The sequence below is a fragment of the Peromyscus californicus genome, unplaced genomic scaffold (assembly GCF_007827085.1).
Source record: "Peromyscus californicus insignis strain IS unplaced genomic scaffold, ASM782708v3 Scaffold_20__1_contigs__length_68692818, whole genome shotgun sequence".
Lineage (NCBI taxonomy): Eukaryota > Metazoa > Chordata > Mammalia > Rodentia > Cricetidae > Peromyscus > Peromyscus californicus.
In genome coordinates, this window is record NW_026294503.1 from 9,766,044 (window position 1) to 9,792,929 (window position 26,886).

General features: G+C 38.6%; 1 protein-coding gene across 2 annotated transcripts in view; it reads right to left on the reverse strand.

The window, feature by feature from the left end:
- Positions 1–26,886, reverse strand: part of Angpt1 (angiopoietin 1) — a 249,624-nt gene that overhangs the window by 13,637 nt on the left and 209,101 nt on the right. For both annotated transcript variants that reach the window (XM_052747736.1, XM_052747735.1), the window contains exons 7-8: positions 25,587–25,753; positions 196–326 (exon numbers count right to left, since the gene is read on the reverse strand). In XM_052747736.1, coding sequence (XP_052603696.1) covers positions 196–326; positions 25,587–25,753 — 298 coding nt within the window. The remainder of the gene's footprint in view (positions 1–195; positions 327–25,586; positions 25,754–26,886) is intronic.

Below are 26,886 nucleotides of genomic sequence, written 5' to 3' on the forward strand. Positions count from 1 at the left end.
AGGGGGAGACAAGCTTAAGGAATGTCAGCAATGCTCTGCACAAGAACAGAGTAAAACCCTGTGCAGAGCTAACTGATCTCTAGGGACCTGATCCTCAGTTTCCTGACCAGGAGATCAAGCCCTTTTCTCAGGGATAAGAAATCCCCAACTTCAAACCAACAAATGCAAGCTCAGGGCAAGGCCGCCTGGACTCACCTCCTGTTAGCATGAGGGCGCATTTGCACATACAGTTGTCGTTGTCCGCATCCTTCGTGCTGAAATCAGCACCGTGAAGGATCAGGCTGCTCTGTTTGCCTGCTGTCCCCGTGTGACCCTTTAAATATAACCTGCAGTTAAACAGAAATAAAGATCAGCCACTTGACCGAACAGCATAACCTAGACTACGATCTGTTAAATGTTTAACTTCTTTTTCCTCCTTTCTTTGAACTCAGCCCTTCCAACAAATCACTTTCTGAACCAAAAGTCAAAAGATAAAAGAAGGAGAGAGGGAGTTAGAGAGGGAGCGAGGAGGGTGAGAGGGACAAAGATTATAGATATGTGTATGGGGGGTGGGGCACGAGCTCCAAATTATGAGTGGGTAAAATTCCCTGTGGCTCAAGCGTGGTGTTTATTAATGCTGTGCATACAGGAGACCATTTGTTCTCTGATAATGCAGGACTCACAAAAAGAAATGGAATTTATTCTTATAGTTATTAGTTTCCAAATAAAAATCCCCCTTAGAATGTCAATGCAGCAGACTATTTCATTAATACCTCATACAGATATTACACTAAACATTTTTAATATGAATGCAACCACTATTACTGAGTCTCAATGACAAAGCCTCATAGAAAAGATGAAGGTGACCCCAACCTGCAAGTAGCACCCTCAAAACAAATGTTTGCTAAGCACACACTGCATGTCTCACTTTCTATGGCCCCTTAGGCCTTTTGACTTAGGTCACATGAACTAGTCTGTATCTGAGATATTTCTTTCTAGTAGTTTACTAAAAAACTATGTTCAAAGCCCCAGCAGTTGCTTAATCTTAAAACTGACACCATTTAAAGAACCCAACTTACTCTCTAGAAACATTTCTTACATATAATTTTCAATAACTTAGATAAATGACTTTCTAATGATGTGTATACAGCAAATCATCAGATCCTTTGAGTAAAGGCCTGGTTAATAGGTCTCCAAAAATTGAATTTTCAATGATCATCTATGACTACTACAGATCTGTGGCCTATCCATGGATGCCACATGGAAACCATGGGAAGTCACAGAAGGTATCTGGTCAGTTTCCTATCTAGTGGTTATCCTCTTTCTTGTCACCCCTTTCACTTCCTGGACAACAAGAGCTTGCCCAGGTCCTTCAGTTTCTTCCTGGGGCTCTGAGCATCTGGGATGCAGTGATCAGCATCGGCAGTTTGGTACTTGTGGTTTTCTTCTATAGACAGAATTTCTCTCCTGCCTGCCTGTTCCTAAATACTCAGCAGCCGCTTCCCAAATAATTGCCTCAGAGGATTAATATTACTTATAAATGCTTGGCTGATAACTCAGGCTTATTACTAACTAGCTCTTATACTTAAATTAACCCATAATTCCTATCTATGTTTAGCACATGGCTTGGTACCTTTTCTCAGTGCAGCATTCTCATCTTGCTTCCTCTACAACTGGCTCTCGACTCCTGCCTCTGCCCTTTCTCTTCCCAGAATTATCCTAATCTGGTCACCCCGCCTATACTTTCTGCCTGGTGACTGGCCAACCAGTGTTTTATTAAACTCATTCCAGTGATATATCTTTACAGTGTGCAAGAGCATCATCCCACCACATTCTTCCTTCCTCTCTATCAATGTAGATTCTCACCAACATCATTTAGCAAAGTTTTCAAACTGTTCCTGTCTCCATTTCTGTGAGTAGTACCCACACATGGTCAGTGGTAGTTAATATCTACATGTGTAACAGTCTCCTAGGATCTGGACCAGCTCTGGCAAGATATTAAGTGGTAGTATTAAAGGTCAAATAAAATTTGGAGAAATACAAATATATGTGACTTGTGTTTGCAGCTAGATATTCGTATGATGTAATATTTTCTCATTATTTAGCCATGTTTACTAATTTTTGTTTTAGGGAATAATAGTACTGTTTAATGTTTTGAGGGGGTTCTTTTGTTTGCTTATTTATTTACTCTAGTTTTTTGTAGATTTTAAGACAGAGTAAAATATACGATTAACTCTAATTCAATCTGGCTGGTGTCAGTGGCTAATAGAATTTCCAGTTCAGAGCAGCATACAGAGCTTCTAACCCTGCTTTTCTGATACTGAATGGTCACATATACGCTTCTGTTTTCAGACCTGAGAAACAGGATAAATGTCCCAAGTGCTAATGCAGGAAAGAGACCCAATCCCTATTTTTCCTAGCAGTTTTATTCACAATCATTGAAAACTATAAGCAAACAAGATATCTTCCAATAGAGGAGTAGATGAAAAATTATTAACCTCAAAGAGATTTGTGTTCCAATAAAAAGGAGAATGGGAGCGAGATCACAAGCACTACAGCAGCATTAACGGAGTATTGCTGAGTAAAAATAAGCCAGTCCCCAAACGACCTGCACTGCCCTCGATATTTCATTTTTTAAAATTTGATTTAAATAACATTTTTTTTCATTTGTTTTACATACCAACCACAGGTTCTCCTCCCTTCTCCTAGTGTTCCTGCTCCACCCCCACTCCCAATCTACCCCCTTCCCTTCCACTCCTCCTGAGCCTCCATTCAGAAAGCGGCAAGATTCCCAGCGGCTTGAATAAAGCATGGCATGTCAAGTTGAGGCAGGACCAAGTTCTTTTCCTTGAATGAAGGCTAGGCAAGGTAATCTAGCATGCTGAACAGGTTCCCATGAGCCAGCATAGCGCCAGGGACTCTCGATCCCACTGCTAGGATCCTTACAAAGAGAACAAGGTACACAACTGTGACACACATGCAGAGGGCCTAGGTCGGTCCCTTGGAGGCTCCCTAACTCATGGTCCAGAGTCCATGAGATCCCACAAGCTCAGGTCAACTGTCTCTCTGGGTTCCCTCATCATGACCCATCCTGGCTAGTACAATCTCTCCTCTTTTTCTTCAGCAAGACTCCCAGAGCTCGGTCCAGTGCTTGGCTGTAGATCTCTGCATCTGTTTCCACCAGTTACAGAATAAAGGCTCTCTGATGACAATTAGAGTAGTCACCAATCTGATTATAGTAGATAGCCAGTTCTCTACTATAGCTCAGAGTCTTAGCTGGGGTCATCCTTTTTGATTCCTGGGGGTTTCCCTGACACCGGGTTTCTCCATAACTCCAAAATGCACCCCCCATCAAAACATCTCTTTCATTACTTCACCCTCCATCCCACCTCAATTTCTGCCTCCCACACCCAGCCTGTCCATCCTACCTGCTCCCTCAAGCTCCCATTCCTCCATACTCCCTCCCCTACCCACATATTATGAATGCTTAGTCTTTTTCCTTGTTTTGCCTTCCCAATAGGAGATATTGTCTATGCTAAGTATATTTGTAATGTCTAAATACATCCCTATAAGAATTTTAAACAGTGATTAGTCATAGCCATATTTCCTTTCTCTATTTCTCTCTCCTTTAAAGATTTATTTCTTTTTTTCTTATGTGCATGAATGTTTTGCTTGCATGCATGTCTGTGGCACCACATTTGTGTCTGGTACCTTAGGAGGCCAGAAGAGGGCATCAGATCCCCTGTAAATGGAGTTATTAACAGTTCTGAATCACTGTTTGGGTGCTGGGAATCAAACCCAGGTCTTCTGCAAGGGCAGCAAATGCTAATAACTATTGAGCCACCTCTCCAGCTCTTTGTCTCTTTCTTTAGAACAAAACATCATTGCCCATTTTGTACCCTTTAATGCCATTTCTCCTCATGTATGAATGAAAATGGAAAGGACATTGCACTTTACACATGTCTTTACAACATGAACTTGGGGTACTATTTTATTACCATCTTCCCAGCCATCACATTCTTCTTCTCCGGCATCACATGGAAGCTGTGGTCTGAATGTATCACAGTTACAATACATTTGCGAGTGCCTTTATGTCTCTCAATATGCATCCAGGAATAAATATGTGTTGAAGTGAGAATGATATCTGTAACATCTACTATCCCTGATATAATATATATCCTTTTGAGGGAATATTTATGTCCTTTGCCAGGCTCATTTCCTTTTAATCTTCCCACTTTTTTTCTGCCTCTGTTTTTCAGTTTTCCAAAATACAAAACCGTGTTCAACATAGTAAGTGCACAAATCAAGGAAGAAAGGTTATATCTATTTCCTGTTAGTTCTTCTGTTTTTTAGTAAATGACTTTTTTGTATTATGTGCACAGCCATGGAGATTAGGAAACTAACTCAAAGTAAAATTATGCATAAAGTAAATTCTTCAGCTAACATTCTTTATTGTAAAGGAAAAGAGTATAATAAGGTAAATATTTTCTCAAGGTGCTAGTCAAAATACAAATTATTTAAACAAGGTAGATGAGCCATAAAGGTACAATAAAAATACCAGTGTATTGATTGGTTGGAGTGATTTTAAAGTAGAGGGGGGCTGGGAAGATGGTCCACTGGGCAAAGGTAGTTCCCATGAAAATGTAGGACCTGAATTAGGATGTTCTGAACCCACACAGGACAGAGCATGGCAGTGTTGCCCATCATCTGAGAACTGCTTTAGTGAGATGAGAGACAGAGAAGTACCAGAAGCTCTCAGGTAGGTAGAGCTGCCTGTTGTAGACAGAAATGAATGAAAAGACAGTGTCTCAAACATGGTGGAAGGCAGGAACTGACACCCAAGGTTGTCTTCTGATCTCCGCACATTCATGCCTTTACTCACACACATAAACACTCAGGAACACATCATGTATACACTTGTATAAGGCATTTTAAGAAATAGAGGAGACCATTATTTTGAGTATAATGGATTTGTCACTGATCACAATGAGATGCATTGGTAATGTACCTGATGTGGTTCTCCATGACAATGTCCTTAGTATGTTACGGAGGGGCAGCTCATGATGTGAGAAAAGATACTTGCTCTGATACCCATTCTCTTTCATTGGGAAACAGAGGTGAAAGTTTATAAAATTAACATTTTTCCAACATTTTTAAAAGAACTTTGCAAATAAGAACAGCTGTGAGTCTGTGGAGTCCTACAGAGATCCCAGAGAAACCCAGGTCAAGGAACAGCCTTTTTCTGGGAACTCATTCAGTCTTCAGTGTTATAAAGGCTTTAGAGTCACAGTTGTTGACCAAAAATCAACATCCACAGGTGACTAATTGCTACAGGTAAATAAGACTGGCCACTCATTAATGCCAAGTTTTTTTTTTTTGCCAAGTATTTTTGTAATTATATAAGGAAACTTCTTTGAATTGAGGCTCAAAAGATCATCTACCTTTCTTTTGAATTGTGGGGTGGCCAAGATTTTTAATTCTTACATGTAAAGAGGTACTTCTGCCTTTCTCTGTTCAGCTAAGTTGTTGCAATTGGACCTTCTTCACTTTACAAAATAAAAGACTAGACTCTCTTCAAACTTGGTTCTGGTGAAATGGAACATGAAGTGTGAGCCATTGGGGATGAAGATTCTTCTAAAACAACTCTATGGGAATCCCAAGCACTTATCATTTGTCCAGTTAGGGAAGAAGTGGCTGGCCTGAAGGACGATGGGTTAGTAAATTAAAACAAAATGCTCTTCCACAGCAAAATATTTAGAGGGGCAGAAATAAGGAAGCAGGAAAGAGTGGGGGTGGGATACTCAACAGCAAAGAAAGATGCTCCAAAGGAGACAATCCGATGTGATCAAAGACCCAGATGAAAGACTGTTATGGTTTGCATCTTTATTTTTTTTTCTCTAAGGAAAAAAAATGTTTGTGAGTATAATATGCTAGTAACTATAAAGTCTATCAGCATTTGAATTTTTTTCCAATTACTATTCGATAGGAAAATGAGTCCAAAGGGTATACACTGAAATTAGTCACAGCTCTCCAGTTATCTGTATGGAAAGTATAGTTATTCCCTTCAGGTTCAGAAATTTCAACAAGTGGAAAGATGAAGCTATTACATTTCTCAGTAAATGCATGATGATAGTACATTGTGTTATGGGAGAGCAGGCTTCCAAATGTCTTTACACATCATACAATAGCTTCAGTGAATCCCCCCCCCATCTTTCACAATGTGTGTGTGTGTGTGTGTGCCACTCCACGTACTTGGGCATCAGAGGAAACCTGTTGGAGTCTTTTCTCTCCATCACGTGGATCCCGAAGATACAACTCATCAGTCTTGGTAGCAAGCACTGTTACCCACTAAGCTTTCTCAACAACCTCACTTTCTTTTCTTTAGAGTAGGTGTCCCAGTTCCATAAACCTTGTGTCTCACTAATTATATCTACTAAAAAGACTTCCATTTCTTCTATTTTTTCACTTCATTTTCAGGATACCAAGAGTCTTTTTCATTATCCAAAGGCAAATGAGTTATATATATGTATGACAAATCAAAGGTTGACCTTGAATCTTAAACAACAAATGGAGTCTGAAATATCAAACCTTAAGACCCTAGGTACTCACAAGATGAGCACATTTTTATTTTTGCTTCAAGGTCCCTCTCCCTGTCAACAAATGAAAGTAATTTGTCTTTCTTACAGTTACTTGAAAAAAACGCAGATAACACTACCTCCACCCACACACACTGTTATTTTTTCAGAGCCTGGTAGCCGTGACTCAATCAGAGTTTCCCAGTAGAGCCATGACACTAAAGCTGTGGCCAAGGACTGTTTCTGGTTTAACATCTTTACCCCTAATAAAAGGGCATGGTATCATCAGCAAAGAAGGTGGTTAGAATAGGCCACAGCATCATCATTGAGAGATACAGGTAACATCTTTTGCTAAAAATAAAGACAACATTTCTCTTGATGATTTACATAGAAAGAAAACAGTGTTTATTTCAGACTTCTGAAAAGAAAACACATCATTTTTAAAGTTGTTTTTTTATTTTTTTAAATTATAATATAATGAAATTATTTCCCCCTCTCTTTTCTCACTACAAATTTCCCCATATACATCCTGCTTGCTTTCAAATTCATGACCTCTCCTTGCCCTAATTGTTATTACATGTATGTGTGTTTGTGTGTGTGCACATTCCTAAATACATAAATATAACCTGCTCAATGTGTATAATGTTACGTGTGTGTGTGTGTGTGTGTGTGTGTGTGTGTGTGTGTGTGTGTTCAAAGATTCCCCTTTGGTATTGGATTGCCAATTGGTGTGCCCTCCCCTGGGAAAGACTATTTCTCCTGTTCCCAGATGAAATTTCTTAGATACCTGTAGTTCTCTGTGTAGTGTTGAAGCTACTGGTCTTTCCCCATCCATGTTAACATATTTATTGGTGCCCTCCTTGTTCAGGTAATATTTAGACAGTGGTATTGGTGAAACTTCATGGGTATAGATACTCTGACATTTCTAGGAGGCACAATCTATCAGAAAACTCTCTTTTCCTATGGCTCTTACAATTTTCCTGGCCTTCTTCCTCAATGATCCTTGAGCCTTGAGGACAAGAGTTGTGTTGTAGATGTATTAGTTGAGACTGGGATACACAACTCTGCATTTTGATTGATTACAACTTTCTGTGATGGTCTTTATCTATAGCAAAGAGAAATTTCCTTAATGAGGACCAAAGACCATAGGTATATGGGCCCATGCCAGCCATACATCTGAAAAAGGATTAATATCTATCTAAAACACATAAAGAATTTTTAAAAAGAGTCAAAACATAAATGATCTATTCAAAAATGGATCCGTGTCTTGAACAGAGAGCTCTCAATAGAAAAAAATGGATTAGAAATATCTCAGAAATGTTCATCATTCTGAAAAATTAAGGAAATGTAGCCGGGCAGTGGTGACACATGCCTTTAATCCCAGCACTCAGGAGGCAGAGGCAGGTGGATCTCTGTGAGTTAGAGGCCAGCCTGGTCTACAGAGCGAGATCCAGGACACACACACAAACTACACGGAGAAACCCTGTCTCGAAAAAAAACAAACACAAAAACAAATTAAGGAAATGCAATTCACAACAACTTTGAGATTTCATTTACCCCAATCAGAATGGCAAAGATCAACAAAACAGCTGAAAACAAATACTAGAAGAGAAGTGGCACAAAAACAAACAAACAAACAAAAAAACAAAATCAAAAACTTCGTTCACGGTTGATGATAGGAATTCAAATTGGTGGAGCCACTCTGGAAATCAGTATGGAGAATCCTCATAAAACTTAAATTAAAAAAAAAAAATCTACCATATGACCAAAGTATATCACTCCCAGATACGCCCAAAGCAACTGACATCCTCCACAGATAATGGTTTAGCTGTGTTCATTGGTGTTCTATTCATAACAGATCGGAAATAAAAGCAACATACATGTCCTCCAAATGGCTAATAGATAATGAAAATATTGCATACAGCTATGAGCTATAAAATAATATTCCACAGTAAAAAAGAAAAAAAGTAAAAGAAAAAAAACAGAAGCTGAAATGATGAACTTTGTAGGTAAATAGATAGAATTAGAAAAGGATCATCTTGAGTGAGGTAACCCAGACCCAGAAAGACAAACTGCACAGTCTCTCATCTGAGCTTCCTAGCTCCAAATCTTCAGATGTGAGTTAATAACCTGGAGTGATTCCAGAAACCAGCAAAGCAGAAAGGAATCACGTATAAAGGGTGGTAAAGCAATAGAAGACAATATCAGGGCACTCGTGATCTTAAGGGGACAGTGGTTAACTCACACACACACACACACACACACACACACACACACACACACACACACACAGAGAGAGAGAGAGAGAGAGAGAGAGAGAGAGAGAGAGAGAGAGAGAGAGAGAGAGACTCTAATTAGGGAGAGAAGAGGAAGATAAGTACAGAAGAGAGAGGATAGTAAAATAATAGTAAGAATGTCTGAAAGAAAGTCATAAGGAATCATATGATTTCCCTAAAGTACTTACAATACACATAAGATTGGTGTATAAATATACGTATATAATTTAAATAAAAATTTCTCATCTGGGTTCACAATGCACCCTCCAAGACCCAAAGACTGTCTAACAACCTCCCAACACCAGGTATGAGAAGCCCTATTTTAAGTTTTTCATCAGGGGAGTCCAAGAGACTCCTAAAGCACGATAGGCTATTAATGTGCCCTTGGTTGCGCCACTCCCCTCCGGGAAATGCAAGACAAGTCCAGTTGATGAAGACACTATGTACTTCAGACACAGGGCCCAGACACACCTGATCTAGCACTGACCTAAAAGCCTTCCTTCCTGAGGACTAGCTTTCATGGTGCCGGAAGGTGCCTTGTAAGCCGCCAAGCGGGGGGAGCAAAGAGTCCTGCCTGGCTATGATGCCTATGAACTACAGCAATGGCCAACAGGGCACGGTAACCCTAAGGGTGCAAAAGTGGTGTTAGTACCTTGTGGTAACCAACAGTTCTCTAATTGGACTTAAGACATGCTGAACAAGAGGGAAATCATGCCTGATACTGGAAACCTAACCAGCTATCCAGGGCCAAGAAAGTTAGGGATCTTGGAGGAAAACCTAAAGCCACTACTTTACTAAGCTAGCAAAATACCTAATAATATTCTGTATATTTATCCTTATTTCCACAGGCATTTCTTTTTTGACATTATGAAGAAGTCTTGGGGAGTTATACAAATGATGAATATCAAAAGACTAAGTTTTATAAATGAAAGAATTTGTTGCCAAAGTTTGATAGAGATTAATGTTTTGGAAGAGGGGGGGATGGGGGAGGTTTCCAACAAGCCTTGTGAAATTCGAGCATAACTGTGTTTGAAGGTTGTCTAACATCAAGGAAAGAGAAGAAAGAATAAATTCCTTCAGTTAATTGAGTCTGTTGCACCATTTATTTAGCGATATCAAAAATCTTAGTACCTTTCCATCCCTTTTCTTCATTTGAAACTAAAAATAATTTTCATTTTTATAAATTAAGAATAAATTAGTTCTAGTTAAATGACATTTTTAATTATTTCTATAATGACATTTTAATGTGACATTCTATTCATTCATCCAAAATTATTCAGAAGTCATCCAATTATACAGCCTCTGCTAGTACACCACCAGAGATCTACTGGAGCACGGCCACAGTCAGGTTTTACATGGGTGCTAGGGATCTGAACTCAGGTCCTCATCCTTGAGCAGCAAGCGAATTTCCAACTGAAACAGTCCACAAATCCTCTTCTCATTAAAGTCTCATTACACAGATTACCACTCCTAGTGTAATATTATTAGTTATATATGTGCCTCATCTTCTTGACTAGACTGAAAATTTTTAGCTCTTTATGAACTCATATCCCACACACATAAGCATTCAATAACTGTTTATTGAGTCAGTATGAACTAAGATTTCAAATTGCTTGGAGGTTAAATTTTAGTCATCTCAAGAGATAGTCTATATGCTGTAACACCCTAACTCGAATAACATAATTATCTTTTAGAATTCAAGGTCCAAGGGCATTATTTTTCCTGATTTGACATTTAGCCAATATTAATGATCTAATGGTCTGTTCACATTGTATTTGGGCACTGCTTTAATGAGTATAGATTTGAGCTATGGCTGCCAACAAAGAAAGACTGAAAAAAATAACTCATAAAACACCCCACTAAAATGACTACTTCAGCCCAAATGAGAGATGAAAGCATCAAATTTTATGAAGAGACCTATACCATATCCAAATGCCCATGCAATTGGATAATTTCCTTTGGAACCCAGGCATTAAATTTTTGAGCCTGTTCCAACAGCTTCATACTCTGTTAAAGAACAGAAGTTTTGTTTGTTGGTCTTGAATCTTGGGATAGTCATCTCTGCTGGAGAAGCTCTGTAAGCCTCTTGCAATACTTTCTTACACATTGGAGAAATAGTGTTTGACCAAATGCTCCAAAAGTGACATGAGCTCTTAGTTGTTCCCAAAAGGCTATCAATGCATTTGTGAGAAAATGATAAGAAAAGGTATGAAGCAATCAGTGAACAATGTTCAGGAGAGATAGTGGTCTGATGATGATCAACATCCACAGATACAAATCTGTAAGTAGAAGCACAAATTGAAAAGAAGATTGGGAGGAAAAGAGTGTGTGAGTAGGAAGATTAAAACAACTGATAGTGTGCACTTTGACTAGTTAAGAGTTAAGTATACGAGAACAATTATAGATACCATAGGAAAATAAGGATCAAGCACATATAAGTGGTGCGGTACAAAATAAGTAAAACTGAAAGAAAAAAAACTGCCAACAAAATCATCGATTGAAGGTATTATTTCTCTCTTCTTACCCACATCCAGAAAATAAGTAAATAAATAAACCATTAGCTTCCAAAGAGTGAGACTGTGTCTCATGGTACCTCAGGAAACATGAATTAAAGTTAATGACTGAATCTAAATTAAACAAATATGCTTTGATAAGCAAGTGTCTGGAGTAAAATTTGTAAATATAGTGAGATGGAGACATGACCTATTAATACATCCCTGGGAGGGAAGTAAGGTGGAGAAGTCACAGATGGAAAGGATCAGTTTTCTCTCAGGTCCACACTGTTTTATATTATTTGAAAGTGCCAATAAAATACTAGGTTTAAAGAACAGGCAACTGAAGGGTAGATGTTTGGACAGACTACCTAGTGTAAGGTCAATGTTTTGACACACAGAGGCTGAAGAATATTCATTCAAACATCTATTCTTTAATCAGTTAAAGTTCCAGTCCTCCAAGAACCCTTAGTTTTCTTTTGCTGTTTAATTGAGTGCTTTGTTTCTTGAGTCTAGAGCACCTTTACCTGTTTTCTTTCCTTACTCATAAAGGACTCTGGAAACCCAAGAAAGATCCCCTATCTAACCTGTCCTTTAATTCTCATGCCTACTTCCTGAAAAGTTAGTCACTATTCATCTTTCTTGACTGGGAACTATTTTTAGAGAGAACTGAGTCACTGGGCAATTATCAGATTTATGCTAAGAAAGTGTTTGATTTTGCAAGACTCAGATGCCTTGAGTAAAGCATGTTATTTATCTTTGCATACCTGTAGTGGAAGGTGTGCTGTTGTGGGGGTAAATAGGAGAGAAGACAAGCTCTGGATATCAATGTTATGGCTGGGTGGAGAGAGGCATATAAGGCAAGAAGAAACAGAAGCTCACCCCTTTCAGGCTGCAGAACTGGCGAGCTAAGAGGCAGCTGTGGCTTGCCCCTTTGTCTCTCTGATCTTTCAGCATTTACCCCTATGTCTGGTCTTTGGTTTTTATTAAGACAAATTAGGATTTGTGATCTATCTGGCACCTAATGTGGGGCATCTGATGTAGTACAAATTCTAATTGGTCTTAATAAAAATCCAGTCAGATATAGGGGTAAATGATGAGAGGTCAGAGAGACAAAGGAGCAAGCCACAGCCACCTGTTACCTCACCAACTCCTCAGCCGTAAAGGGCTGAGTTCCTGTTTCTGCCTGCCTTGTATTCCTCTCTCTGCCTTGCCTTTTCACTTCCTGTTTCCTACTCCCCAGAGGGCAGAACTTTATTTGTTACAGCACAAACAAAATATCACCCCACACAGAAGTTCCTGGAGGCTCTGCACTATTAGGACTTCCAGAATCCCCCAAATCCTTTGTCCAAATGATGACCAGCATTGAAACTCGACTGTTATTTACTCTCAGATTCCACTGGTATCCTTTCAGATATTAATTTTCAGTATCCATGTATACATGATGTACTGTTTCTCCTTCATCTATTTAAGTTTGGATGATACGCTTTGAGTCACTCTCGTATCACTTATGACTCCAGCCTAATTAATTAATTAATCAACTATTCCTGCCTTCTCTTTGAAGTTTTGACACTAAAAACACTGTCACAAGCAACTCCTATCTGAATATTCCAGCAAAAGTCAATTCGCAGTGTTTCTCAGGGATAGCCATGAGGCTTGTATGATTTCGAAACTGATAATTATACATTACTTCAAAGAAAATACTGACATCAAATATTATTATCTTTGCTTTCCTTTGTGTAGTGATGAGATTATACACACACACAGGAGAGAGAGGAGGAGAGGAAAGGGGAGAGAGAGAGAGAGAGAGAGAGAGAGAGAGAGAGAGAGATCTTTGTGAGTTCTAAAGAAATGAAATCTATTTTCCAAAGTTCAGAAAAATACAGTTATAACTATCTGCTATTAGTTCAAAAGAAAACAAACTCAAACAAACAAAAATACTTCTTCTAGTGCACCTTGCCTATTCTAGTAATACATCACAAAATTTGAGAGTCAAGATGAATTAAATGGCATAACACCCTTAAAAAACATATAAACAGTTCTCTAAAGTGTATTTCAATTCCCATGAGGTTTTACGTGACTAACAAAGTCAACTCTAAATGAATGGCTCCCTAGCTGGGCCCTCTTTCAGTAAAATCCCAGGTCAGTAGCCATCTCAACAAACTTACAGATTTTTTTCTTTTACCAGAATATAACAGCACATTGTAAAATCTGAGAATCTCAATAGGTGTTTCGTAGTATAAAAAGTCTGAGGGAAGCCGATATATTCTCATTGTTATTTCTATTTAGAGAACAGTGAGAAAATTCCTTTCCAGCATCTTCCAGACTAGGACAGAGTGGAGTGGTTATGATGCTAAAAATCATTGAGAGGCATTGTGTAAGGTTTGCTGCAGGGGGAAATACTTTCTCTTCTCGTGCTGGATGGAATGTTACAACAAGGTCTGCAATTAAGAAGCCAGTGTGGATAAGCAGATTCTTCTGTAGACCAAAACCATCCCTGTGTTTACTTCTCTTCACAATCAGTATAATTCCCCACTCTTCAGCATGGATTACGGTCTTCTTATCTGTAGTACAGTGAACCCCCACTTTGGAGATGGTGGCGGTTCTTAAAATGAGGCATGCCCTTTCCTACCTCTGTTTTTTGTCCACATACTTACTGGAATTCTTACTGGAATCCCAAGATCCCTCCTCCTCTTCCACCATCTTTCATGCTTGCCCCCCCCACACACACACACACACATTCACATTTCCATAAAGCACCTGGGATTTCCTCAAGGAAGTCTTTCCCCAATATTCCTGAACTTCTTCCAACATGCCTCATCTATCATCAGTCTCAGCAGAACTGATCTCTTATCTTTAGTACCCAACTATAATCTCAATCAGGTTCTTAACCAGGGACTTGAGCATGGAGCTAAATCACAAATAGATGCAAGTGAAATTTTAGTTTCTTCCTTATTCTGGGGAAGAAAGTCTACAATTCATTTTTGCTGGGGATGCTGTGAATGTGTTGCTCTGATTGATTGATAAATAAAACACTGATTGGCCAGTAGCCAGGCAGGAAGTATAGTGTAGGCGAGATGAGGAGAGAGGAGAATTCTGGGAAGTAGAAGGATGAATCAGGAGTCGCTGCTAGCCGCAGCAATGAGGAGCATGATGTAAAGTACCGGTAAGCCACGAGCCACATGGCAAGGTATAGATTTATAGAAGTGGGTTAATTTAAGATATAAGAACTAGATAGCAAAAAGCCTGCCATGGCCATGCTTATAAGTAATATAAGCATCTATGTGTTTATTTGGGTCCAAGCAGCTGCGGTATTGGTGGGTGAGAGAGACTTGTCCTGACCATAGGTCAGGCAGGACCAGGAGATAACCCCAGCTATACTTTTAAAAAAAAAAAATAACTGATTTCTGATTGGATCTAAGGCTTGCTCTGTTGAAAGTAATTCATGCCTAGTGCTGTGGACCAAGTCAAAGGCACAGGGTTGGGCTTAATGCTTGTGTTTTGCTAAACTGCTGTGTTACCAAAATCCCTACTAAATATTTGTGTTTATATCTATAAACTAGTGCCGATTTCAGTCTTGAGCAGCAAACCTTCTCTTTTCAGCAAACAGCTTATGCAGAAATGCATAGCTGCACAAGATGCTGAGAACAAGTAGCTGCTCAGTGTGTTCAGCACCGAGCGAGACCCCATTCCACCACCTCACACCTAACTTCTAAACTTTCATATCTGCTATTACTTTTATTATCTACTCTGCATTATTCTCCAGATAATTCCTATTTTCCCATTTTATGTTAATTAGGCTACTCCAGGTGAGCCTTCCCAACTTTCCCAAATAGTCCATGGCCACTTACTCATGCCTTGTTATTTTGGTTGGTGTTTGTGTCATTATGTTGCTTATGTGGCTTTTTATTACCCATCTTTTCTCCCGCCCTCCAAAGTAGTTGCACCTCAGAAGTGTTTCATCTCAGACAAGAAGTATATAATACAAATTCCAATTCCAGTCATTAAAACTATCTCTGGGCTTGGGGACATAATCACAGTAAAAGCAACAGGTTGAGTAGAATTATGACTTCTACTAAATTGGAAAATCTATTTGTAGTCAGGTATGGGTGCCACATTCCTATAATCACAATACCTAAGAGGCTGAGTTAAGGAGGTTCACGAGTCCAAGGCCAATCTGGTATACATAGTGAGTGACCCTGTTTTAAAAGAGAGGCAAAGGGGGACAGAGGTGCTTTGGAAATTCAAATAAAACTTCTTGAAAGTTCAATTTGGAAACCTCTGCTGGATATTTAAGAGAGCAGTGGAGTTCTGCAAAAATAACTTTCTTAGTATTTCAAAACATCTGCTACTGGTTCCAGCCAGGACTATAGGGCCATGTAGCCCCAAGGATCAGAGAAATGAGAAACATTTCACTAAAAAAAAAAAAGGAAAGCAAGTTTTCCAATACCTCCAAAAATGCAGGGCTCAGATTTACATGGGAAGCTCAAGAGACTTCTTTGCAGTTCATATAAATTTGTTTTGTAGATTTGGAATGAACCTCAGCTTTACCTCCTCATTTTACTCCCGAGGATCTGAGATTTGGAAGCATGAAGCAACATGTCCGAGGTCATTCAGAAAAGCAACTGCAGATCCAAGTCTAGAGTTCATGTGTCTGAGTTCCCAGTGCAATATTTAATACATTACATCAAACCACTTCCCAAAAAAAGATCCCAATCAAAAATAAAACTTGTGCAAAACAGATGTGTTTAGTGGCCAGAACATTTCAAGTCTTTTTCCACAATTTTCTCAATATTTTATTTATCTATTATGTAGAATCTTTCCAGACAAAGCTTATGTTAGACATCAGTAAGTCAGTTCTGACCTGAGTACCATTCAAACCCCACAAACGTGAAGAAAACAAAAGTTAATATCCACCAATATGAATTATAAATGGCACAACCATATCATAATTAGAGGAGCATTATAAAGTGATACATACTATCTTCAGATTTAAATAATTCTAGTTTTCTACTATGTACAGAGGGACTTATTTTACTATCTGTAATACTATAATATTTACTAATTATGTCCAAACCACAACCATATGGTTTGGAAAAATGAAGTTCAGATTTTTTAAAATTCTCCAAGATATGGTGGAAAGAAAAACTGTAAAATAATTGGTAAAATATATGGTTTAAAATTATGTGTTTTTACATTAAAGTTAGAAAGTCTTTATTCAGTTCTTCTTTCTTTCTTGAAAATAGTAACACAGTTAAATTTGTTTAAAATAATAAATCACACTTTTTACTTATAATAACATAAAATAGTAGTTTTCAATGATGTATTACAATCATTCAAGACATTAGCAAGAGAAGGATCAAAGCTAAAACCATTTCAAAAATTATTAGTTTAATAAATTTTATAAACTCTGATTTTTCACAAATCTTTTAACCTAGCCCAACCAACCATGGAACAAATGGACCTTTAATGGGTTTGAGTGTTAGAGAATGTGAAATGTACAAATCATTGGTCTAAAAGATAAAGTGAAATCTAATCAAGAAAAAACAATCAAGAAATGAAATGTCCTGAAAAAAAAATCCTGATTTCTTTAATAATATCAGTTTTCTATAAATACTATTAATTTTTATTAATTTAAATTCATTTTGGCCAGCTTTTAGTACATGGTAGTATGTCCTAGGTATAAGATATTTAGAGTTATGACCAAGGCAAAAAGTGGATCTGGTTTAGATTCTGAATTATAATAAAAAAAAAGTAAACAGAAAAGGAGGCTTTTAAGATATTGGGGTGATGCTGTGGGATGTCTTTCTGTACATTGTGAATATGTGTTGCTCTGCTTGGTTGATAAAGAAAGCTGTTTGGCTAATGGCAAGGCAGAATAAGATTAGGCAGTACATTCAAACTGAAGAAAGAGAAGAAGAAAGGAGAGTAGGAGAGACGCCAGCCACTGCCCAAGGAGCAACAAGATGCCAGCAGACCGGTAACACCATGGCCACATGGCAACATATAGATTAATAGGAATGGGTTAATTTAAGATGAAAGGGCTAGCTAGCAAGAAGCTGAGCCATTAGGCTATACAGTTTGTAATTAATATAAGCATCTGAATCATTTTATAAGCAGCTACAGAACCGCGGGGCCAGGCAGGAGTGGAGAAACTTACAGCCACCGGGTAAATGTCAAGACAGACTATATTATTATAATTTTTTAAAAATTCTATTATATTATATTTACTTTTATGTGTATGCATGTTTGTCTGCATGTATTTCTGTGCACCAAGTATGTGCCATTTGCCCACAGAATCCAGAAGAGCTCATCAGATCACCTGGAAATGGAGCTTTAGATGGTTGTGACCTGCAGTATGGATTCCAGGAATCAAACCTGAGTCCTTTAGAAGAGCATCTAGTGCTCTTAACCACTGAGCCATCTTTCCATCCCCTCATCAAAATAAATTGAATTTAAAAACCTAAATACCTTTCACATTTATGTGACTAAATTTACGTTTACCAGATACAATGTAAAATCATATAATATTTCTGATGAGAGTATTTTCTTACAAAAAGATAAGATAATTTAGTTATAAATATGATCAGTAATTTGCCTAAGATATAGCTAAATTATACTACTGTTGGATTGCTTATTTGGGGACTCTCTTTCCCACACTTCTTTTTGTTTTATAAGTACAAATAAAGTGTTTGTCCACATATTCGAGCCATAGAACATGTCAAAATGCCACTGGTAGAAATCTGGAAACTTCATCCTTACTAGTTAGCTTTCATAGTACTGGAAGTAACTACACAAGTTACTGGAGGAGAAAAGTAATAATTAATCATATCCAGACTGGCCTGGCAAGATATCCCCACTGTTGTAACAGTTACGTGAACATAATGGAAGTAACCAACCACTATCTGATTGGATTCAAGTCCCTCCTCTCACAAGATGAAATCCATCCGTGGCACTATTATCAGGCTTAGTCTATATCTATACAGGTCGTAGACACTAGGAGAAAGCCTACTATTATGGACACCATACTAAATGGACCCCTAATTGCTTATCTTTATATCCATAAATCAGTGAATCTTTCAACTATCATTTGTAATAGATGGTGATTGACACAGTGACCCACACTGACCAAGGTGCATAGAAAAACAGACTGTAGAGTTCTCAGCTCTAAAGGAGAAAAGTAATAATTAATCATATCCAGACTGGCCTGGCAAGATATCCCCACCACCACCACTACCACCACCACCCATCAAGTGTCAAGAACCAATGCGTAAGAGGAGTGGAGAGAATGCTAAGACCCAGACATGGTGGATGACTACATGGAAACATCTTCTGGACACAGCAGGACAGTCGTTCACATGAACTCACAATGGTTGGGACACCATGTACAAAACTTGTACAAGCCAAAGGTGAACCCAATTCCATCATGGACAGGGAAGAGACAATTTTCTCTAAGACTGTCATCACTGATGAGTACACTATTCTTCAGCAGAACGTGATACACTCAAGAATATTTGGGCAGCACAAATTGATCTCCAAGGATTAAAAAAAAAAAAAGGACACAAAGTTGGTTGGGTAAGAAAGGTGGGTGGATCTAAGAAGAGTTGGGGGAGAGGAGCTGAACATGGTCAAAACATATTGTTCTGGCTTGTTCACCAAGCCACATGGTAAGCATTTATTTCAATGTAATTTCCATAGCAAGCATCACAGCTCTGTTTTCCTGAATAACCATGACTAGTATATTCATGTTGGTTTTACAGACAATGAACCCAGATTTCTTTAGAGCCTACACAGCTCTGATTCTCATTACAGAATTGTTTTCTTTTCAATCCACTGAGCACAGCATCTTTTCAACTCCACAATTAATCAGTTATTTTGAAATTAGAATTTATTATTGTGTTGATGATTGTATATTTGTTTTTTAACTTTGTGTTGAGATAGCAAACTTTTATGAGAAGTAAAAGGCCACTTTAATCCCTAAACTGACAGAAACTCTTAAATATTTATTAGGGACATAAAAATCCAATTGTTTATTAAGTAATTCAAAACCCATAAAATAGAAATGTACACATAAAAGTAGAGCCACAGCTGGAGTGATGGCTCAGCAGGTAAAAACATTTGTTGCTCTTGCAGATAAGCTGAGTTTGGTTCCCAGCATCCACATGGTGGTTCACAACCATCCGTAATTCCAGTTCCAGCGTGTCTGTTACACTCTCATGACCTCTGCAGGCACCAGACACTCACATAGTGCACATACACACATTCAGACAAAATTTCAAACTGTTCAAATAAATCTTCCTAAAAGTACCGATCTAGAAAAATAATTTGTAAGCTTCAAGAAGCTTCACAAGCACTTTAATTTATGGGGCTGGAAAGTTGAGACCCACACCAGCGTGTGAGTTCCCACCTGTAGTCCAGTCCTTAAGAGACCAAGGCAGGAGCATTATCATAAGTTTAAGGCCACTGTAAATAAGGCTACAAAGTAAATTCCAAGGCGAGTCTATCTGGCAGAGTGAGATACTATCTCAAAGCACAGAAAGAATAAAAGAGAAGAAAAGAAGGAAGGAAAGATAAAAAGAAGGGGAAAGAAAATTGGGATTAAAAGAGAAGAGGCAATGTGTGCTTAAAAAAAAAAGATTAGAAGAAACATACTGCCATAGACTAGGTGTTTTTATTTTATTTAATTTAAAAGACTAGCTAATGGATTGTCCTTTATTGTGAAACGGCCATATACATAGTGGGCAGTTATAAGAGCAAACTTCAAATCCTTCCTTGTAGTCATATTAGTTTCTGTGACTTTGTACAAAGTGCTATGGCCTGGTTTTCTTCTGTGAAAACAAAATGCGTGATACATAATGAGTATACATGCACGTACATGATCTATCAACTCTTGGTAATTTTGCGAACAGATATAACTTGAATTTTATGAAAATTATTCCCACACACATAGAGAGCAAAAATAAGAGTAGCATATAGAGAAAAAGAATGCTAGCTAGAATTAGTTAATATTTATTAATGATGTGATAGGATACAGATGCTAGAGAGCCATTCACGAGGCAATAGAAGCACAGAATCCAAATAGGCTTGAGAATGAGGGTACCTTGTTTCTCTGGAAAACCAGTATGGATGTGTTAGAGGGCACTGCTTCTACTTTTTATGGCATAGTGAAGGGATCAGGACATTGTGGCCAAAGAGGTCATCCTAAAAGTAAAGCACAGCAAGGAGATTGTACACCTTGTCCTTGAATGGGGACAGGAGTATTTTTACACTCCTGTGTTGACCAGTCATAATTTATTTGCCTACTGAAAGAAAGATTGACTTTGGGTGACACGACTTCTCTTAGAGACAGCAATACTTCGAGAGGGAGCATCAGCTGGAAGCAGTCTGCCACCACCATTCCCAGGAGGTAGGAAGTGTGACCCAGATCTCAAGGGAACAATGGGCCTGGCACACCACAGCATTTGTTAGGGAAGGCTTCAGGAAAGATATCCTCGGTTAAGACAGAATCTGAGTTGTAGAAAACATGCATGTAATAAAGTTAGATTTGTGTATGCATGATATGGATATAACACCAGTAAGACACGAAAGTTTTAGAAAATTTATCAAATGCCATCACAAAGAGGAAGGCACTGGGTTGAAAAAGGCTGGTGGTATCAACTGGATTTTTGTTAGCAGTGACAAAAAGCATTAAGACTACCATTAAGACTTCACTTGCAGATATTAAAATATTGTTCAAATCTATGAAAGAGGATAAATACCAAACCTGGTTGTCTATCGAAAAATCATTCCAGATATAGTGGGAAAGAAATTTTGAGAGTAGCAATGCTAGAGTCAGGAAGGCTGTACAATAGCCCAGGCGTTAGATGATGAGGATATGGATAATACCCGCCCCCCGGGAGGTGTTTAATAATTTCATATTGATTGCGTGTTATTCCACATGATATGTTTATCATGACACTTCTACATTATTATTTTTTTCTGATTCATGTTCTCTTGGGTTCTGTGGATTTTATTTTCATCTGAGAAAATCATTTGAAGTTTCCTTGGAGGATAAAAGGGAAATATGTGTATTATGTGCACATCTCTAAGCTAATCTATCCATTTGCAACACTTGCTTTTAATCAGTATATGTCAAGAACATAAGCATGAGTTTTCATTTTTTAAAATAAGGTCTGTGACGATAGCTAAAAGCATCTTCAGAATAAAATTTCTAAGAACTACATACAACTATTCACTGCTGGGAAGAGAACTAGCCTTTCCTAGGGATGAGCTCCTTTATTGGTTATTCAGTGCAGAGTCGACTTTGAAATCTTATCCACACAAAAACAAAAACAGACTCAAGAGGTTCTAGTTATATATATATTTGTGAATACACACTTGTGGGTGTGAGTGAGTGTATGTGTGTGTGTAACAAGCATATTAAAAGTAAAAGGCTATCGACTTGAGAGTGGAGGGGTTTGAATGAAAGTACCTGGGAGAGGCTGGAGGGAGAAAAGGGAAGGAGAAAGTAAAAGTACTATTTCACTTAACAGCATCTATAAAAGAAGGAAAAATAAAAGAAAAAAACCCTGTGAATTTAATTCAAAACACGAATAGGGAGAGAAGCCTCAAGGAATTTGCTTATCTTCGATTATATAGGTTACTTTTCTCATTGATGTGATAAGACACCTGATAAAAACCACTCAAGCAAAGGGGGGTTTATTCTGGCCTCTCATTTAAGTAGTACAGGGGCTGGCACTGGCTGCTCTTTCAGTTCAAATCCCAGCTGGGTTCAAATCCCAGCAAGCACATGGTGCTAAGAACCAACTGTAACTCCAGTTCCTGTGGATCTGATTCCCCTTTTTGGCCTCCCCAGACGCCAAGCATGCACGTGGTACACAGACATACATGTTGACAAAACATTTGTATATATAAAATGAAGTGTTATGGTCTATCATGAAGGAGAAGGCATGGCAGCAGACATTTGAGGTGGCTGGTCACATAGTATCTACAATCCAGAAGCAGAGAGCAGACAGTAAGTGGAGCCACCTACAAAGCCTCAAGGCCCATTGTTGAGGCACCCACTTCATCCAGTAAGGCCTCCTTAAAGCTACAACACCCTCTAACCTGTGGCCACCAACCTGGGACCAATTACTCCAACACAAGAGCCTATGGGAAACATTTTTACATTCAAACTAATAGTCTTTTTTTGGCAAAGAAGGAATAGTAATACTTTCTGTGGCATACTTACTTTAACCATCCTCCAAATCAGGCTTTTGATTTTAATGCATCATAATTTCCTATTTGATGAAAACAAGAATCCTACACTCAATTTTGTGAGAGGAAATTATGGCAGATGTACCTTTTGTTATGTTATGGCAAGAGATAAAGTCAGTACCACCCACTTTGTTACGGCAATACTATCAGAGAAACCACCATGAAAAAGAGAATAGTGAAAAACGCCTCTCTCTCCCCGAGAAAAATAGTGTGCCTTTTAGCCTCTGCTTTCTTTCCTTTAAAACCAAAAGTATTAAATTAAATCACAGCCCTAGTTTTGCAATTCTGATTCTCAAGTTTCAAACGTCTTTCATGAAAGAAAATCCTGTAGTGTACACCATTCCAAAGCTAGGAAGACTTGATATTTTACCATAGCTCTGTAGCATATGTGTGAAAGACATGTGGACAAGAGAATCACAAATACCAAAAGTTCATAGGGTGTTTAATAAAGGTAGTGGTGGTGAGCTCCAAGACAAAGTCAGGGCTCCTGCATGCACAGACAAGAGTAATGAACACTTGACTCCAGGAGCCTTGAGGATGCCAGCTACCCCAAGCTTGCCCTGTCATTATCCACCAAAGACCACCCAACCGCACGTGCATGCACACACACACACACGCACACACACACACACACACACACACACACACACACACACACACACACACACACACACACATGCACAAGCCCCTCTACCACAACCGCCTATAGCAAACTGAGCGGCATTTTGGAAAGGAACCAGGGCAAATTCTTCAGAAGCCTAGAAAAAGACTAGACTAATTACTTGCTAGCTCTATTGTCAAGCTGTCTGACATTAGCCAAGTTTCATATAGTTTCAAGTTTCAGGTCAAAACATTTACATAAGAGTACCCCTGATGTTTTACAGTGGTTTTTCTTGTTACAAAACTCTCAAAATATTGACCTCCTTAGAAACATTTCTTCTTACACTCCATTACATTTTATAAATGTCTCTTCTTCGGTTTCTGGAGCTGCCATAAAGTATACCCTTGTTCCCACTCTGAGACTTATACTTCTTAGATCTATTCCTCATCCTCCATTATGTGACTTCATCCATATTTGTTAAGAAAATGATTATTATATCTCCAAGGCTCTACGTGTAATCGTACATGTAATATCTTGCCATTAAAAGAAAAGTCAGATTTTAGTTCCCAAAGATTGTTATGACTTAAAAAGACAAACAAGAATCAGAAGGATTTGATCTCCGAGGACACAGCCAGCCACACTGGATGGAAAAACCACAAGGCTTTGTTTGGTAGCACTACAAGTTACAGGCAGCCATATGTCACCCGTTTGATGTTTACTATTATGTTTGCAAGACAGATGGGGGAATATTGAGAATCAAAAGTCATTGCAATTCTTCATTACCTGTTATGAAATCAAAGCACATGCGATTAAGGATTTGTTATGTGATGAGTATTGTATGGCTAGGTCAGGGATGACACCAACTACAATAGTCTCCTGGTCTTGAAGAATGTTAACCAGGTTTTTAGAAGCTATTAGTCACAGAGTTTGACTGTGAGGTCTGTGAAACTGACTGAGAATGGCCAGTGCCTAATCATAATCTTAGAACATGATAATAACACAGTAAATGTTTGTGAAATAAATCTACAATAGCTTAATCGCCATAGTTTTCATTTTTCCTAAGCTATGAACTGCTCATTGAGAAAATAATCAGAACCATTAACGTCATTAGTATAGTCTATTTCTGCATTCTATTATATGTATGGCCTTTATCATTTAAATTTTTTGCAGTTTGTTATTTAAAAAATCCTGCTGACAATGCCTTGTCTCCTTTGATGCAAATCACTCAGAAATACAAAAATTCCCTCTAGTTACATTGGAAGTAATTTGAAAAATTAAAATTTAACGAAAGTAAAGGAAATAAAACCTGAAGATCTTTTGTTAGGAAGAGCAGATTATTAGAAGGCCTCAAGTCACATAGTTTCTGGTATCATTCTTAGATATATGAAGCCACTAAACCTTCATGGCAATTACAGCACAGCCACATATGCCTCCCTTAATTCAGTATCCCCTAGGACCGAGCTACCACCAAAGTCTCAATCTATGGGACCCATGCCGTGAGAGGGAGTCCCCCACCCCATACACACACTGCCTGGAGTGCCAGGACCCAGATGCTGGATGGCCCAGAGACCTAAGATAGAACCAAACACAGCTGGAGGGGAAAAAAAGTCAGTGTAATGATACATAACAATATTCTGCTATACTCATAGATTGCCTAGCCCAATTGTCATTGGAGAGGCTTCACCCAGCATCTGATGGAAACAGATGCAGAGACCCACAGCCAAACATTAGGCTCAACTCAGGGAATCCTGATGAAAAGAGGGAGTAAGGATTTTTAGGATCCAGGGGAGTCAAGGACATCACAAGAAAACCCACAGAATCAACTAACCTGAGCTCATAGGAGCTCACAGGGACTGAACCAACAACCAGGGAGCCTGCACTGACCTAGGCCCTCTGCATATATGTTACAGTTGTACAGCTTGATCTTCTTGTGGAACTTCTAACAGTGTGAGCAGGGGTTCTGTCTGACTCTTCTGCTGGCTTTCTGGACCCTACTCCTCATATTGGGTTGCCTTGCACAGCCTTAATACAAAGCAAAGTGCTTAGTCTTATTGCAACTTGATATGCCATGTTTCCTTGATATCCATGGGAGGACTGCTCTTTTCAGAATAGAGGAGTGGATTGGAGGGCAGAGGGGGGAAGGGGGGAGGGGAGTAGCAGAGGGGCCGTAGAAAGGGTAAACTGGGGTCTGTATATAAAATGAATTCATTATTATTTTTTTTTAAGGCTAACATTGGAGCCTGTGAGAAACCCTTGCTGGGTTTTCTGTATCTCATCATCATAGGCCTAGACAAACAAGTTGAATTTTCATTGTCGGGCACAATCTACGTTATTTCCTGCTTTTGAATTAAAGCTCCTTGGTGGTAAGGTCAAAGACGGCTGGTTGCAGTTCTTGAATGTAGCTTACCTGTAGTTCTGCTTTTCGTTTCCTATGTGGAATCTGTCGTACTGTGAGTAGGCTCGGTTCCCTTCCCAGTCCATCAGCTCAATCCTCAGCATGTACTGCCTCTGACTGGTTATGGCAAAAATAAACTCATTCCCCAGCCAATACTCACCAGAAGGATTCCCAAAGCCCTGTGAGAAAGAAGAGAGACACTCACTTGTTACTCCAGAGGGAACTTTGTCCTGTTCAAATCTATTTTCTAAATAGCAATACAAATTATCTTTTAAAGGTAGCTTTGTTGGCCTTTTCATACTTTGTTTCAATTACCAACTTATTCTAGTACTCTTCGGCTGGAGTTGACATCTAATTCTTATCATAGAAACCTGTTTATTATGACATTCTTGGGTTAAATCAATCTAGTTAGGCTTAACCAAAAAATAATTCTCTATTCAAACTTCTTTTAGACAAAGTTTTTTAAAACTGAGTTGACATTTTAAACGTAATTTGAACATTTTCCAATGACTATTATCAGGATACTTCCCTTTATTTACTAGTATTATATTTGTTGTTATCATTATTCAGGAGCCCAATTATACCATAATTTCACAGATGATTCAATTCTTCTAGTGACCTCACAGTTAATTTTAATAGTCAAGTCTAGAAACCAATGGGTGTTATCATTTAGATTCTTCACTGGCAAAGATTTGGATTTGGAGGCAGAATGATGAGTAATAGGGGCGAGTGAGTAACTGAGTTGAGTTCATTGTATCCAAGTCTCACTGTGGCCTTATGGTTTTCTTTGGAGTCACCTAAATCAGCAATGTCAAAATTTCATTTTTTTTCTTTTGTGTATGTGTGTGTGAGAGAGAGGGGGGGGGAGAGGGAGAGGGAAGGAGGGGGGGAAGGGAGGGAAGAAGGGAGGAAGATGAGAGAGAGAGAGAGAGAGAGAGAGAGAGAGAGAGAGAGAGAGAGAGAGAGAGAGAGAGAGAGAGAAGAGAAGTGTTCTCCCAAGGCTATCATTGAAGATATTGACAAAGAAAGAACCTGAGGAATTGCTGATAAAGATTTGGGGCATTTCACAGTTGCTCAGAAAGCAGTCCCTTGGCAATACCTGATGTAGCAGCTGTGCTATATTTGTGAATTTTCCAACACTAATGAAGAAGTGGCATGCAATAAATTTCACAGACATTGAAGGGAAAGAAGGAAGGGAAGGAAGAACGCAGAAGGACAAATGTTAGAGCACTTTGCACCAATATTCAAAGATCATTCTATTGAGTCTGAGCCATACAACCGAGAGCTGGTAAAGATAACAGTGTCAGCTTTC